This window comes from Mobula birostris, chromosome 8 (assembly GCF_030028105.1).
Source record: "Mobula birostris isolate sMobBir1 chromosome 8, sMobBir1.hap1, whole genome shotgun sequence".
In the NCBI taxonomy this organism is placed as follows: domain Eukaryota; kingdom Metazoa; phylum Chordata; class Chondrichthyes; order Myliobatiformes; family Myliobatidae; genus Mobula; species Mobula birostris.
Window position 1 is genome coordinate 162131970 of NC_092377.1, and position 18016 is coordinate 162149985.

Sequence of the window (18016 nt, forward strand, 5' to 3'; positions counted from 1 at the left end):
CCATAAGCAGATAATTTCTGCGTGAAAAACCTACAAAAAGTAGTGGATACAGCCCAGCCTGTCCCAGGAAAAGCCCTGCCCATCATGGAGAACATCTAGAAGGAGCCTGCTACAAGAATCCAGTATCCATCACCAAACATCTCCACCATCCAGACCATGCAACACTTGGGCCCCACAGGGAAGATATTGACTCCCTTCCTGTTTACCCTGTATACCTCGGACTTCAGGTACAACGCTGAGTCATGCCATCTGCAAAAATTCTCTCATGACTCAGCAACAGTTAGGTGTATAAGAGAGGATGGGAGGATGAATGCAGGGCCCTGGAGGAGGACTTTGTCAAATGGTGCAAGCTGAATCATCTGCAGCTCAACATCAGTAAGACAAAGGAGATGGTGATGGACTTTAGGAAGACTAAGCCTGCTCCCTGTTACTATTGATGGGGAGTATGTGGATGTGGTGAGGACTTACAAGTACGTGGGGGTGCACCTGGATGACAGACTTGAGTGGAGCACCAACACAGAGGCTGTGTACAAGAAGGGCCAGAGATTCCTCTACTTCCTGAGGAGACTGAGGTCCTTTGAAATATGCAGGCCTCTCCTTTACATGTTCTACCAGTCTGTCGTTACCAGTACGATCTTCTGTGCAGTGGTGTGCTGGAGCAATGGCATCAACATGGGTGATGCCAACAGGGTCAATAAACTGATTAGAAAGACTGGCTCTGTTATAAGAGTCAAACAGACACACTGGAGGCTGTGGTAGAACAAAGGACCCTACAGAAAATCCTGGGAATTCTGGACAATGTTCCTCACCCTCTGCATGGCACCTTAACTGAACAGGGGAGCACTATTTATAACAGTCTAGGACAACTGCGCTGCTCCAAATAGCGCTATATGAGGTCATTTTTACCCTCTGCCATTAGGCTCTATAATAAGCAACCTATAGTTGGGGAAGTGGTGACGACCCCCCCCCCCCATTAGATTGTTTGAGGTAACTTACTTTTTATTCTTTCTACTTCTCTTCTAATATTCATATCTGGGCACTTGTAATGCTACTGTGACACTACAATGTCCTTTGGGATCAATAAAATATCTATCTATGCTCTTTCCTCACTGTTGTCATTGGAAAGAAGGTACAAAAAGGTTCAGGAACAGTTATTTCCCCTCAACCATCAGACTCCTGAACCAGTGTGGATAACTTCACTCACCTCAATGCTCAACACAACCTAAAGACTTACTTTCAAGGACTCTGCAAATCAAAATTATTTACTATTGTTATTATTATATATTTGCACTATTTGTCTTTTATACATTGGTCATTTTTCAATGATTCATCTGTATTTCTTTGTTCTACTGTGAACGCTCATGAAAAACTGAATCTCAGGGTAGTATATGGTGACATATACGTATCTTGATAATAAATATACTTTGAAGTTAAAGAAATCAAACATGGAAATATGACTAAAATACTGGATTTTGGAGCTCTTGTTAAGTCACATAAAAATTGGTAATATGTAACCAATGGTCCATTTCTCTTGCCACAGGACACCACCCTCTTCTCTTTTGGACAGCAGACATTCACCGAAGAGTTAAAAGTAACAAGCAGTAAAGAATCTCTGCCCATTATTTTCAATTCTAAGGAAGCATATGCTGGTATGTATTTGCATCTTACCAGTTCTTAGTTTTTTATTGTGAATATTTTTCATGCTTCTTGTTCTTCCCAGCCACCTCTAATTATTTCTCTTTTCTCTCTGCATGTAAAAGAATCCAACCCTCCCGTGAACATCACTTCAATACCTCAGCCAGTACTTTTCCCTGACAATCAGGATACTTCAGTGAGAGGCACTTCCAGGGATTATGTAGATGATGTTTGCAAAATAGATGTGTCTACTGATACGCCAAAAACCAGCCAGATGCGGGACTCAGAAAAACCAAAACTGTTACTTTGTGATTGTCAGGAAGCAAAGCAGCCATCTCCAGTAGCCGATAGGGAGATTTGGAACCCAACTATGGATAGTCAGATGGGTTTGCACATAGGCCAACAGCAAGAATGCACAGTAATTGGAAAGAAAGATCCAGTCAATTGCAGTTACAATAATGCTGATAAAAACGTTGAAAGAATGGAACTGAGTGACTTGCCTCAAGAACAGGAGGAAGAAGAGAAAGAAGAAACCACAGATGTCATCACTGGAAAGTAAGGAAACTAAAACTCAAGCTACCTTATTTACTTATTGGTCTAACATCCTGGCCAAGGTGATACCTGGCAATGCTGGATAATTGCGTATCAACATAAAGTTATATAGTTACCTATTATCATTAAGCAATGCAACACAGCCAAAATGCTAGAGGAATTCAGCAAGTCAGGCAGCATCTATGGAGGGAAATAAACAGTTAACGTTTTGGGCAAAGACCTTTCATCGGGAATATATGTTTTGATGAAGGGTCTTAGCCCAAAACGTCGACTGTTTATTCCTGTCCATAATAGCCACATGACTTCAAATTTAATTAACATTCAACCAAACATTAAAATAGCCGAACGAAACAGTGTTCCTCTGAGGCCAAGGTGCAAAAACATTACCAGCAACACATAGCACACTGTAAATAGCACATATGGCTACAATTTCAGAAAAGCATGCAATCACAAAGAAAAAAATAATGTAACGCAATGTGGCATGACTACATTGTCCCGTCCAGCTTGTTCTTCCACCGAGTGAACACTGGAAAGCAGCACTGAGCAAAAGCCAAATTCAGGGACTGAGCAAACTCTGGAGAGCAGCACCGACAGGAGGGGCCAGCCCCCAGCCTAGCATAATTCCAACACGCACAGCAGAAGCTCTTGCTTTCTTCCCCCACCGGCTGTATCCAAGGCGACCCTGCGGATGGGGCCTAGTCCTCGCCACAACCGTCACAATGCAGCTTCCCTGCCATCAGTCATAGTCATAGTCATACTTTATTGATCCCGGGGGAAATTGGTTTTCATTACAGTTGCACCATAAATAATTAAATAGTAATAAAACCATAAATAGTTAAATAGTAATATGTAAATTATGCCAGGAAATAAGTCCAGGACTAGCCTATTGGCTCGGGGTGTCTGACCCTCCGAGGGAGGAGTTGTAAAGTTTGATGGCCACAGGCAGGAATGACCTCCTATGACGCTCTGTGTTGCATCTCGGTGGTGAGTCTCTGGCTGAATGTACTCCTGTGCCCACCCAGTACATTACATAGTGGATGGGAGACACTGTCCAAGATGGCATGCAACTTGGACAGCGTCCTCTTTTCAGACACCACTGTCAGAGAGTCCAGTTCCAATTGGCGAGCGTCAGGCTTGCCAATAAACCAGTGAACCAGACTTGCAGTATTCTACATTACCAATGTCAATGTCACAGAGTCTTGTGATCCTAATGAAAACATCCAAGGTAATTACTCAGTCGTTTGTTAGATTGTGCACCATCTCAGCACAACAGTATGCAACAATACAGGCGACGACAGAACAATGATACACAATAAGTACAGCTCCTTGTTGAGTTCCTCCAGCATTTTGTGTGCATTGCTCAAGATTTCCAGTTTCTACAGAATCTCTTGTGTTTACTATTATGCAATGAGCTGAGTAAATTACAGGTTGGGTAACTCACTATATGTATTGGGCGGCATGGGTCATATCACGTACATTATAATCACCAAGTGAGGACATATTCATTTAATATAGAACATACCGTAGAAGAGTACCAATTAGAAGGAAACTATTTAGCCCACTGGGTTTGCCCCAACTCTCTGCAAGATCAATTTCCCAAAGTAACTTGAATTTATGGGGTGGTACAGTAGCGGGCACGTGGCCAAGTGGTTAAGGCATTTGTCTAGTGATCTGAAGGTCGCTAGTTCGAGCCTCAGTTGTGGCAGCGTGTTTGTGCCCTTGAGCAAGGCACTTAATCACACATTGCTGTAGTCTGTGTGAGGAGTGGCGCCCCACACAGACTTCCAATCTGCACCTTGTAAGGCATGAAAATGCCTGACGCAGGCCTCTCATGGTCTGAGTTGACGTTCCCTCCCCACAGTAGTGTAGCAGTTAGGATAATACAATTACAGCGCCAGCAACCCAGGTTCAGTTCCCACCGCTCTAAGGAGTTTGTACATTCTCCACATGACTATGTGGGTTTCCTCCGGGTGCTCCAGTTTCCTCCCACATTCCAAAGACGTCTGGGTTAGCAAGTTATTGATCACATGGGTGTAATTGGGCTCAAAGGGCCAGAAGGGTCTATTATTATATGGTATTTCTTGAACAAATATTTATCCAATTCTCCTCTAAAGGCTTAACTGGATCTATTTCCATTACCCGAGCTGGTTCTGGATTTTAAACCCCAACCACTTATTGTAGAAGAGTTTCTTCTTGTGGTTCTGGTTCTTTTGTCTGTCACGTTTAAAAATAGAAGTACTTATTCCTCAGACAAATGACACAACAATACACCCAGAATCATAACTTCCACCCAGTGTTTCAAGCTCCTCCATCACCTGACTGCTGGTTAAAGTCACCATCTCCTTTATTAGCATTCTTTGATCCACTGACAAGATGAGGCACAGGCACGTGTGGTTATAAGAGCAAATCAGAGCAGGTGAATGACTCATCTCCTGACTTTCCAAAGCTTTTTTAACCATTCAGGAAAAAAAGGTTCAATTGATTGGCACCCGTTCCACTATTTCAAATTCAAATTCATCCATCAATGTTCTACAATGACTGCAGTGTGCATGTTCTACAAAATATGCTGCAGCAACTCACCAAGGCTGTGTGTATGAAGGTACACAGTAGGTCTGCAGAGTCTGTCACCTAAACCATAAATTAGTGCACCTGCAAGATCTCCCCGTCACAAGTCTCACATCAACGTGACTTGGAAATATAATGCTATTCCTCCAGGATTATCTGGGCCAGATTTGGAATTCACAACCTAATAGCAATAGTACCACACGATGAAAATGGCTTAATGTTACTAGTGGAGCATAGGCCATTGATGACCTCTCATCTCCATCGTCCAAAGACGATGGTCTGGTTGGAGTTCATCATTATTTCTGTAATCCATTGTAACCACTATACAGGGGATTGGCCTGTACACCAGCTTCATCAGAGCCCTATTGGCCAGCCTTAACTGTTTCCACCTCTCTCAATGGGGATGTAGATTTGGACTTTGAGAAGCAAACTTGCAAGTTGGCACTCCAATTCTTATATCACACAAAAGGAAAACTCTGTATCTCACCACCATTCTGGGCCCTAAACAGTTCTTCCAGGTGAAGCAGTGTTTCACCTGTGAGTCGCTTGGGGTCAATTACTGTATCCAGTGCTCCCAGTGCAGCCTCCTCTACATTGGTGAGATCCAAGTCAAATTGGGGGACCACTTTGTCAAGTACCTTTGCTCTGTCCACCATAACAGCCAGGATCTCCCAGTAGCCAATCACTTTAATTCCACTTCCTATTCCCATTCTATCATGTCTTCCCACGCTACCATGATGTGGCCAAGCACAGGTCGAAGGAAAAGCATTTCATACTTTGTCTGGGTAGTTTCCAACCTGAGGGCATGAACATCAATATCTCTAACTTCTGGTAACCACTCCTCTTGTTGTCCCCCTCACTTTGATTTTCATCAATCTGGTGGCCCTCTCACGCCTTTCCTCCCCCTCCTCTGCCCTTGTGGCCTGCCCATCACCTCCCTCTGGCTCTCTGCTTTCTTCCTTTCTCCCATGGTCCACTGTCCTCTGTGGTGGAGCAGACTCGATGGGCTGAATGGCCTAACTCTGTTCCTATATCTTATGGTCTATATGGCGGTGCTTTGAGTGATTTGATTTTTAAGAGTCCATTATTCTTAAACAAGTTGAAATTTAATTATAATGATTTATCCTTGTGCCAGTTAAATACTCAGGTTATCCTAGGTCATATTTTAACAAGTATAATAGAGCAGCTACTTTGAAGAATAGTGGAAAAGACAGTTACTTCACCCTGCTGTGGTCAGGGAGATGCTCTTTCAGCACTCATTGCCAAATGGATTTAGCTTTACTGTTCATCCAAGATTTAGCTAGTGTGGGGTAGTGATTTGAAACCAAAGAAGTGAGGGTCATGCAAATGCCTTGATCTTAATGAGAGAGTTTCAACCTCTGTATTACGTGTTACCACATTTGGGCCAATGCAAGGCTACCATCATATTTATTCTGCATGTTTGGTGAGAGGGAAACTGAAGGATAAAGGTCTGTGCTCCATATACATAGGATCCAATCTGCAGATGATTACTAAGTATACTAAAGATGTGAGAAATAAATATATTAAAGAAATGGTAAGTGAAGGAAGTGACCCAAATCGACCCAACAGATGTTAACAACAAACAGAAAATACTGGAGGAATTCAGTAGGTCAGGCAGCATCTATGGAGAGGAATAAAGAGTCAACGTTTCGGGCCAAGACGGGAAGGGGAAGAAGCCAGAATAAGAGGTGGTGGGAGTATGGTAAGAATACAAGCTGGCAAGTGATAGTGGGTTACTCCAATCGATATTTTGTGGGGCCACTACACCTCACGGTGTTAGAGTTCGGAGTTTAATTCTGGTGCCAACTGTAGGGAGTTTGTATATTCTCCCCTGAACATGTGGGTTTCCTCCAAGTGCTCTGGTTTCCTCCCATGGTTGAAAGACGTACCGGTTAGTAGGTTAATTGGTCATTGTAAATTGTTCTGTGATTAGGCTAGAGTTAGGCAGGTGGGTTGCTGTGCTGTGCGGCTCTTCGTGCTGGAAGGGCCCGTTCTGTGCTGTATCTCTTAATGAATAAATAGCATTCTGGGAAGAAAAGGTATTAAGGGATGTGGGGCTGATATTTCAAAGGGTTTGCTGGGCTGAAGTTTTTTTCATTCCCATATCTTTCAGGCCCTGGAATTTTGTGCTGTTTTCACTGAAATTATGGTGGAAGACAGAGAGAATACTCACATAATTACAAGGTTTTATGTCTTAACAGAACTGTTACTTTATTTGTTTCAATATAGAGATGGTATTCAGAACAAGCAACAAGCTGGAACTCTGCCCGAAACAAACATCACAAAGGAAACAACTGACTTGGAAGCTCTACTAGCTAATGGGAATAAACCGGATCGAGAAGTTGCCATTAAGTTAGCTTACAAGCTTTACAATCTTGACGGGTTTAAGAAGACGGAGATCGCACCCTACGTAGAAAAGAAGTATGTCTTTTGCAGAATAATTTCCACAATTCTATTTTGTCGTTTACAGAATTAGTATAAAATAAATGCATTTAAGCAAAAGTGTGCTTAACTGTTAAAACAATGCAGTTCAATTCTTTTCAGGATCAAAAGGATAAGAAGTGAGAAATGGGTTCATTTAAGTACATCGTTATGTATTTAGTCTGTTTCTGCTCTGTCTGTGAAAGATTCCCCTCATTAGTGGTGAAATTAATCTCTGCTTTCCAATACTGACTGTTTCTATCATGAAAAGATCTCTCTCCAGCAATAACATTAAAGTACAAACATGTGTATATCCACTCAACTGAACCATACGGGCCAGAAAGCTGGACTCAGCCAGAACGCTTAGAAATGCTACAGTTCATCTGAAAGTAATTCACTTAATGCTAATCTTTTTTTTCAATCTGATTGTCCAACTCTATGGTGGGCTGATCAGTTTAACCCATTTAGTAGATCTTGCTGTGTTGGTATGAACCTCAATGAAGAATGATTATTTCATTTGAATAAGGTACCAGAAGACACAGATTGTCTTGGAATACAAGATTCAGAATTAGAGTCAGGTTGAATATCACCAGCATATGTCGTGAAGTTTGTTAACTTTGCGGCAGCAGTGCAATTTGATGATAAAAAAAAGAGCAAAAACTGTGAATGACAGTAAATATATAAAAAAGTAGTGAGGTAGTGTTCATGGGTTCAATGTCCATTCAGAAATCAGATGGCAGAGGGGAAAAAGCTGTTCCTGAATCATTGAGTGTGTACCTTCAGGCTTTATACCTCCTTTCTGATGGTAGCAATGAGATAAGAGCGTGTCCTGGGTGGTGGAGGTCCTTTTTGAGGCACCACTCCTTGAAGATGACCCGGATACTACGGAGACTAGTGCCCATGATGGAGCTGACTAATTTTACAATTCTCTGCAGCTTACTTCAATCCTGTGCAGTAGCCTCCCCCCACCCCCACACCATACAGTCATGCAGCCAGTTGGAATGCTGCCCTCAGTACATCTGTAGAAATTTGCGAGAGTTTTTGGTGACATACCAAATCTTCTCAAAGTCCTAATGAAAAATATAGCCACTGTCATGCCTTCTTTGTAGATGCATCAATATGTTGGGTCCAGGTTAGGTCCTTAGAGCTATAGACATAGAGGAACTTGAAATTGCTCACTCTCTCCGCTTCTGATCCCCCTATGAGGATTGGTTTGTAGTTCCTTTGTGAGGTAGCAGATAGTATCCAATGATCTCACAATGAACTATATCCATAGTGAATGCTGATGCGATATCACATGTGCAGGCATTTCTTTGTACTGATAGTGTTCAAGCCAGGGCATCAAGGCAGGGGAGGGGGGATGACTGGGAGAATTGGATCAGCCCATGATTGAATAGCGGAGTAGACTCGATGGGCCAAATGGCCTACTTCTGCTCCTATATCTTATGGTCTCTTATGGTCTTATGTTCAATATCGTGTCAAGTATAGCACCTTAGGAAAGGTGGGGAGGAAAGAAAACAGTGAATGAAGAAAAGAATTGAAGAAAGTCCAAAGGAGAGAAAAAGTTCAAAGTCAAAGTAAATTTATTATCGAAGTATGCTATGGTAGCGTAGTGGTTAGCACAACACTATTACAGCTTGGGGCGTTCTGAGGTTCAGAGTTCAATGGTTTAATGTAATATCAGAGAGTGTATATAACATACAACCTGAAATTCTTACTCTTCACAGACGTCCATGAAACATGAAAAAAACCTCAAACAGTACAACCCCAAAGCCCCCCTCCCCCTCCCACATACAAGCACCAGTAATTGAATCAACCTTCCTCCTCCCCTAATTCCTGTGACCGCGTGGGTTTCCTCCAGGTGCTCTGGTTTCGTCCCACGGTCCAAAGATGTACCAGTTAGTAAGTTAATTGGCCATTGTAAATCATCCTGTGATTAGGCTAGTGTTAAATGGGTGGGGTGCTGGGCAGTGTGGATCATTGGACCCAACAGGTCTGTCTGTGCTGTAACTCTAGGTAAAATTAATAAATATGTCACCATACACTACTTTGAGATTCATTTTCTTGCAGTTATTTACAGGAAAATAAAGAAAATAATAGAATTATCAAAACTATATTATAAACAAAGACTGACATTATTGATAATTTTCTACAATACCACCTAGTTTAGTATTTTCTGCAAACTTACTTACCATGCCTTGTATATTCTCATCCAAATTACATATAAATAATGAACAAGAAGTATTCCAGCACTGATTCACATGGCGCACTACTAGTCACAGGCCTCTAGCCTCAACCTTCCACCATCACCCTCTGCTTATTACTATTGGGATAATTATGAATCTGGTTTGGTAGCTGGATCCCATGCTATCTAACCTTCCCAGGCAGAACCTTATCAAAGGTCTTGCTGACATCCATACAGTATCCACTACCCTGCTCTCATCTGTCCTCTTCGTCTTCAGAACTCTTCAGAACTCTTCAGAAAACTATCAGGTTTGTCGGATGTGACCTCTCTCACTCACAAAGCCATCCTGACTATCCAAATGCCTGTAGATTCTGTTGCTCAGAATCCAGTCCAGTAACTTGCCCATCACCGATGTCAGCCTCACCAGCTTGGAGTCTAGGGAGAGGTTGGGCAGGTTTGGACCTTCTACCTTGGAATGTAGGAAGCAGTGGGGTGACCTTATAGAGGTATATAAAATCATCAGGGGTATAGATTGGGAGGGAGGGGTGAGTCCTGGGCTGGACGTCCTGCTCACTTAAGGAAAGTGAAGCATTTCCCATAGCCTCTCCTTTCCAGGTGTAGTGATCGCTGCAGCACCACTGTTTGGTTTGCCATGCCGGAGGGCACTCACATGTGGCCTCTCCTACACTACCATACCCATAGCAACACCTTCACATGGTGTTCCTGTTCTTACTGAATTTGCTATGTCATGGTGAGACCGGGTGTCTGGGCGAGCAGGCTGGACTCATCAGCCTTGGCTGGTGAACAGTCGAGGAGAAGGACAACTCCGATTCCAAATCCAGGTAGATGGGACTTGTTAGCCTTGCCAGACAGTCTGTCCAGAAGGAAAACTCCGATACTCAACCTAGAGCCTTGTGGTCATCACAGTCATTGCAGGTCACTGTGTCATTGTGGAATGTCCCCTGCATAAAGAATGGAATCAGTCCGCACGCGCCAACCCTCACTATAAACCCACGCAGTGCAGGCAGGAAGTTGGCCCCTACAGTCACCAACAATCGTGCCGTCACTCCTGAGGGCTTTTCTTCCCTCCTGATCTTCCCAAACGAAGAACCACCCATCTTCATCATCATCATAGATAGGGAGAATGCACACACCTTCTTCCATAGAAAAATAAAACAAAAAATAAGGGACATAAGTTAGAGATGAGAGGGGAAGATTTTAAAAGGGACCTGAGGGGCAACTTCTTAATGCAGAAGGTAGTGAACATATGGAATGAGCTGCCATGGAAAGTGGTCAAAGCAGATATGAATGGGACGAGTTTCAGAAGACACCTTCATCAACATGGATGAGTTTGGCTGAAAGGCCCACAGTGCTATATAACTCTAGGACACAAATAGGATTAAAGAGTCTTCTGATTACGTAACTAATCGAACAACTTGTAAGTATCAATTACAGTGAATTCTGGTTAATTGGTTCATTGGGGCAACCACTTATTTGAGGTAACTCTTGAACAAAAACTAATCGAGAAAATAGATGGGATTCTCTTCATTTATTTGGGACACTATGCTGCTTAAATGGGACAGAAGACTGTTGCCGAACATTTTCTAACTAGTACCAGTCATTAGACACTACTCCATGCTTAGAGTGAGCAGTTTTTAAATGGCAACAGTTGCGTGTGTTTGTGTTCAAGAAACATTTATTTTTGACACTAACAGTTGATGAGAAATAAGCAGTAAGACAATTCGGAACCATTTTGCTCGGTGCGGTTTCAAGCATTCAGGCTTGGAGATGCCGGAAATGGCTGTGGGTGAAAATGAAACAATTTCACTACTTCAGCAAGTTAGGAACCATGGAGAATTTGAAGGTATCAGCAACCATATTGAATGTTACAATGAAAATGAAGATTTGGAGGTTGCAGTCATGGAAAGCATTGTATGAAGGCAGTCCATTATCTGCACTAGGTGTCTTTGCTGATTTTGTTCATTTACAGTCAGTCAAAAGAACATGGCAGTGTACACTGGATGAAATCCTCCATCAACAACTATTAGGAACCAATACACAGATTAATAGTATCATAGTAGTATTGGTGGTGTTCCAATTTGTTCTGTATTTCATTTAAATACATTGTTTCTTTCTCAGTGAAGGGGTAATTTGTCTTTTTAACTATTTCCATGAAACCTTGGCTTATTTGGGAGCCACTTACTTGGGCCAAAATGTACTGGTCCCAATGCGCCCCAATTAACTGGAATCCACAGTATCTCCATCTCCATTCCATGATTTTGTATTTATAATGTTATGAAAGGGCTGAACAGTTCAGGGCAAGCAAACATGCAGTCATCTAATTACATTTGTCCTAATGGCCTCAGTTTCACCATCGCCTTTTGAAAAATTAGGACTGTTTCCAATTAAAATATTAAGATCAAAAGCAGGGAGTTAATACTACATCAATAATTACAATACAAATGACCCCTCTTAATGAAATTAATTATCTAAAATAACATATTTCAAGCGACTTTTACATTGGAAGTGGGCGCTTACTAATAACTTAGTGATCTGGGGAGTCTGCAGTTTAACTCTGAAGGTTTAATTTTAATGCTAAGTTTTTATATAGCTTTGGCAAAAGAAATCAGCAAGACTGGATTTTGTAAAGTAACAGCATTACAATTTTAACTTTCACACGTTTACCGATTGTAGCTTTTGATTACTGCCCATTTTAAGAGTATTATTAGGACTTGGCTCCAAAGGGGAGCAAATCTAATTGGCGTTTTGGCAGCATTGTATTTGGTTCCGCCCCTCATTTTTGTTGGTTACTAATATTAGAAAAAAAAATTACATGCTGATAAAGAGATCTCTGATTGCTACAATTACAAGTTTTAATCCCATTTAGGTTTCAGACACCTGAAGTGAGAAAAGAATATGAATGTGTGTAATTATTACTTATTAGGCTAAAATTGTCTCATTTAAATGCATATGAACCTTAACATTGGTAAAAACATATCTACGTAAAACTAACATTGCACTTGTTCAAGTACTCAGAGAATTAAACTGTAAAAGTCATTCAAAGATTTATTAAAAATAAGAAATTATTTGAGTAAGTGTACATTTTGTTTTACATTTTGTGATTACACTGCCAAGGAAGGAGGAATTGATGTTAAGTTCCATTCTATCAGTCTCTCTTGTGTCTCTAAAACATTAGAATTTCCAGCATGAATTTAACCAAATCAAGTGTTTTAGTTCCACCAGGATTTTAAAATACCACGTGGGTCTTTGATAGTGAAATTCTTCTACGTATCTAGCAATGTCTCATAGCAGTTGCAGTTTGGGGAATTTTATATCAGAAAAGACAGGCGGTCCTATGAGTAATGAGTCAGTTTGTGCTCATGTGGGTTAGCACAGTAATCTAGTGATTAGTGCAATCATTTTATGGTGCCAGTGATCACTGACCGGGGTTCCATTCACGCCACTGTCGGTAAGGAGTTTGAACACTTTCCCTGTGACTGCGTGGGTTTCCTCTGGGTGTTCTGGTTTCCCACCACATTCTGAAGACACACAGTTACAGTTGGTCGGTTGTGGGTCTGCTGTGTTGGCACTGGAAGCATGACAACAATTCTTGCTGATTTGATTTGATGTAAACAATGCATTTCACCATATATTTCAACGTACATGTGATAAATAAAACTAATCTTTGAAAAAAAATCTAGCTAGCATTGCTACCCCTACCTGCACTTACTTGAAACGGATGCTGAAGACCTGTCAAGGGTGGCCCCCAGGACCCCAAATTCTTGGGAATTCCTGGCAATATGCTCACAAATGTTGCAAAGCAGCAAGGCCCTGTGAAGTATAATATCATCACAAATGGGTTTCACACCACAGCAAAGTTGTGACTAGTCACCACATTATAGGAAAGGTGTGTTCTGGATTGAGGATCAGAGGAGATTCACCAGGATCTTTCCTGGATTTTGAACTTTGAACAACCGACCCCAAACTTTCAAGGACTCTTCATCTCATGTTCTCAATATTTATTACTTATTTATTATTACTCTTTCTTTCTTTTTTTCTGTATCTGCATGTTTTGTTGTCTTTTGCTCACTGGTTGAACCCACAAGTTGGTGCGGTCTTTCATTGATTCTATTATGAATTTATAGAGCATGCTCGCAATGAAGTAAATCTCAGGGTTGTACATGGTGACGTTTATGTACTTTGATTTGTTTTTAACCTCAAACTTTGAACTTGGACTGGTGGACTTTAATTATGGAGAAACATTGGGTAGGCTAGGCCCTTTTCGCTTGGAGTGAAAGAGGCTGACAGGTGATTAAAAGATGCTGTGATAGGGTAGATAATCAAACACTGTTCCTCATGGCAAGGATATCCAAACACAAGTTGGCATAGATTTAAGGTGAGATGTTGGAAATCTAAAGGGTGGGTTTTCTACAGAGAGTCATTGGTATCTGGAACATGCTGCCAGAGGAGGTGGTGGATTCAGATTCAATTACTATGTTTAAGAGGCATTCAGAAAGACAGTTAAACAGACAAGGCATAGAAGAGTATGGTAGTAATGTGGGCAATGGGATTAAATGTAGATAGGGAAGAAAACTGGTATGGATACAGTGGGTCAAACAGCCCATTTCTCTGCTCAATGACTTTATGACTTTGACAACCTACAAGAGATAATAAGAAGATATCAATTTAAACTAAAGGTTACTAGAAACCCATTTTTGTCGATAAGATAGATTCTTAACCTACAGTTGATAGATTCTTAATTAGTCAGGGCATGAAGGGAATTGGGGAGAAGGCAGGAGAATGGCTGAGAGGGAAATGGATCAGCCATGATCAAATGGTGGAGCAGACTTAAATAGCCTAATTCTGCTCCCATATTTTATGGTCTTATGGTATTCACATTTTCACGTTTACTTTTTCCATCTACTACTTTCATTGCATTGTTAACCTTTTAAAATAAGTAACCTAATCCTCAAAGAAGTAATACATCAGACAGAATTACATAAATAAATTCACTACAGTTACACACCATCATTCCCAAGGCTGGTGAGCACGGATGTGTTTTAGCTGAATTAACAAACTTTATTAGATTAATTGCAAACATCCAATACCTGCAATAAGCTGAAAATCTTTTTTTCTTTTATCCTCTTTTTTTATCCTTTAGTAATGAATTCAGTCAGATGGTGGCTGAGGAATACCTGCAATTGTTTGACTTCAGAGAGATGAGCCTTGATCAGGCACTAAGGTAGGGTGGGTCTTGGATATCTTACAGATACTCTGGGGTCATCTATTGTGTCCAGCCCTCCTCTACACTGGGGGACCGCTTCGTCGAGCACCTCCACTCCATCCGCCACAAGCGAAAATCCTGGTCGCCAAACATTTTAATTCTGATTCCCATTCCAATGCAGATGTGTCAGTCCATGGACCCCTGTTGTGTCAAGATGAAGCCACCCTCAGGGTGGCATGAATATGGACTTCTTCCAGTACCCAAATTCCACCCCCCTTCCTCTATACCCCTCTCATACCTTTCACCTCTTCTCATCTGCCTATCACTTCCCCCTGGGTCCTCTCCTCCTTCCCTTTCCCGTATGGTCCATCTCCTCTCCTGTTAGAATCCTTCTTCTCCAGCTGTTGACCTTTCCCACCCACACGGCTTCACCTATCACCTTCTAGCTAACCTCTTTCCCCTCCCCCCCACACAGCTTTTTATTCTGGCATCTTCCCCCTTCCTTCTCAGTCCTGAAGAAGGGTCTCGGCCCGAAATGTCGACTGTTTATTCATTTCCATGCCTGACCTGCTGAGTTCCTCCAGCATCTTGTGTGTTCTGCTTCTCACAAAATTGTTTTCGCTGAAATTTTATGTTGTACATGTGAAGATTTTTTAATAAGCTTTTAATGTCAATTATTTTAAATCATGATGTTGTCCACAGAAAATTCCTAATGGCATTTGCTTTGACTGGAGAGACTCAGGAACGGGAGCGAGTTTTACATCACTTCTCAAACCGATACCAGCACTGTAATCCGGACATTATTCATAGCAGAGGTACCAGAGACTGGGTGGGACAGCCTCACTATACAGCACTGTTCACTACATGGTTTCCACATGCTTTTACAGACTGATATAACACGACTGCCTGACAAGTAACATTTCCAGTACTTTTTGCCACCTTACTTTCATCTAATTAAAGCTTTTTATTTGTGAATTGACAGAATTGTCTATCTGGCAAAGAGAAACTGATGGTAAAATTGGATGGTAATCAGGCCCAATTTATGGAGCTAACTCTAAATACGGGAAAATATTTCCCAATATTAACTGAACAGTGAATCACCTATATGTAATGCTTTCCAAGATGAGATTTGACTGAGTACATGATGGAAAACAATCGCCATCTCCCAGTTTGCTCAGCACTATAAGATCATTGTTCCAATTACTTCTTTTCTATCTTTATGCATTGTAGATGTGAAAAAGCAGAACCAAAAAATTATTCAGTTGTCAATTGGTGTTCATGCTTCCTACCATATCATGTTTAAACATGGAATTAAAAAGAACAATGACAGTAAAAAAAATGTTTGTCTGATTTTATTTCATGCTTTCTTTTGCAGATGCTGTTCACACCATAACCTGCGCACTTATGCTTTTAAATTCAGATCTTCATGGCAATGTAAGTTTCCCAGCAATCTGGCATATTTGTGTATGTGTGTATATTATTTTTATTGACTTTTTGAGATACAGCACAGAATACGTACCTTCAGCCCTACGAGCCACACCGCCCAGCAATCCCCCCTGATTTAACCCTATCCTAATCACGGGCCAAGTTGTAATAACCAGTTAACCTGTCAACCAGTACGTCTGTAGATTGTGGGAGGAAATTGGAGCATCTGAAGGAAGCCCACGCGGTCACAGGGAGAATGTACAAACTCCTTACAGGCAGCGGCGTGAATAGAACTTAGGTCACCTGTACTGTAAAGCATTGTGCTGCCCTGTGTGTATGTATAAAATGTGTGCGTGTGGGGTGGTGGGGGGGGGGGGTCAACATACTGTGCCTGTACAGAGTCAATGTGGAGAGGGTATCTCTTCATAGTAGGGGGTTCAAGGACCAGAGGGCACAGGCTCAGAATAGACAGGTGTCCATTTGGAACAGATATAAGGAGGAATTTCTTTAGACAGAGGTGGTCAATCTGTGTGGAATTCATCGGCACAGATGTCTGGTCATTGGGTATATTTAAAGCAGAGGTTGATAGGGGTCTTGATTAATGAGGTCATCAAAGGTTACGGGGAGAAGGCAGGAGAATGGGGTTCAGGGGGATAACAAATCAACCATGATGGAATGGCGGAGCATACTCAATGGGCCAAATGGCCTAATTTTGCTTTTATGTCTTATGGTTTCATATACCGTCAGTCTCTCCATCTCCCTCCCTTCTCTCTCTCCCTCTCTCTGTCCCTCTCATTCTACAGTGCCACTGCTCGCCGAATCCCCCCTCTATCTGTAAGGAGTTTGTACATTTTCTCTGTGGCCGCTAGGGTTTCCTTTGGGTGCTCCGGTTTCCTTTGGGTGCTCCAGTTTCTCTCCACAGTCCAAAGAGGTATGAGTTAGGGTTTCTGAGTTGCGGGCGTGCTACATTGGTGCTGGAAGCGTGATGACGCTGGCAGGCTGCCCCCAGCACAATACTCGGACTGTGCTGGTTGTTGAGAATAAACCTGATTCTAATTCTAATTAACTTACTAATCAGCACATCTTTGGGGTGTGGAAGGAAACAGGAGAATCCAGTGGAAGGATGTGCAAATTTGGCACAAAGGGGCACCCACAAATTATGAACTGTGATGGCGAGCGCTTGGTAAACACAACCCTCATACACATGCACACACACCTTGTCATTCTGCAGTTGTTATGCTGAGTGCATGCATTTCAATGTCTTCCACGCTATATTCTCATAATAGGTCCCAAACCAAGCACATGCACCCAGGTTGACCACACACAGCAAAATATTCAATTTCTTTATTAATGGGGATGTGTAAATGTGCATAATATTGTTTGTGTTCTGTATTTAAGGTAGATACTTGTTTATTTTGAAATATGATTATAACTACATTTTGGGTGCATCATATTCTAATTCATGTGCAGTCTTAGTTAACTTTGTGGGTGATTAAAAATGGTATGTCCTCGTGCCTAATGAACAGGGCTCTTTGCCCTGAGTAGGAGAGAGAGATTGGGGCCGCCAGGAGTTCACACTTGACAAAGTACGGAGTTGTTATTGTGTTTTCTTTTTGTATTGACAAGTTTTCGCTTCATTTTAGCTAATTTTGTAAATTTGATTTTTAGATGCACCTAATAAACACCCTTGCACTAAAGTGCTAAGCAACTCCAACCATTTTTCCTTTGGTCGTAACCTATTATCTAACAAGAACAAACCTGGGTCATTGGCGCTACGAGGCAGCAGTGCTATCTGCTGCTCCACTGCCACCCATTTTCCAATAGTTTTGAACATCAAGGACACTTACATAGAACATTGAAATTTATATACATTACAGACTCGCAATGTTGTGCCAACCATGTAACCTACTCTAGAGAATGCCTAGAATTCTTCCAAGCTCCATGTACCTATCTAAGAGGCTCTTAAAAGATCCTATTGTATCTGCTTC

At 41.7% G+C, this 18016-nt stretch overlaps 1 protein-coding gene across 2 annotated transcripts in view; it reads left to right on the forward strand.

The window, feature by feature from the left end:
* Nucleotides 1-18016, forward strand: part of LOC140201891 (PH and SEC7 domain-containing protein 3-like) — an 85599-nt gene that overhangs the window by 37776 nt on the left and 29807 nt on the right. For both annotated transcript variants that reach the window (XM_072266657.1, XM_072266658.1), the window contains 6 exons: nucleotides 1541-1649; nucleotides 1761-2190; nucleotides 7003-7194; nucleotides 14541-14621; nucleotides 15306-15418; nucleotides 15979-16037. In XM_072266657.1, the coding sequence (XP_072122758.1) occupies nucleotides 1541-1649; nucleotides 1761-2190; nucleotides 7003-7194; nucleotides 14541-14621; nucleotides 15306-15418; nucleotides 15979-16037 (984 nt within the window). The remainder of the gene's footprint in view (nucleotides 1-1540; nucleotides 1650-1760; nucleotides 2191-7002; nucleotides 7195-14540; nucleotides 14622-15305; nucleotides 15419-15978; nucleotides 16038-18016) is intronic.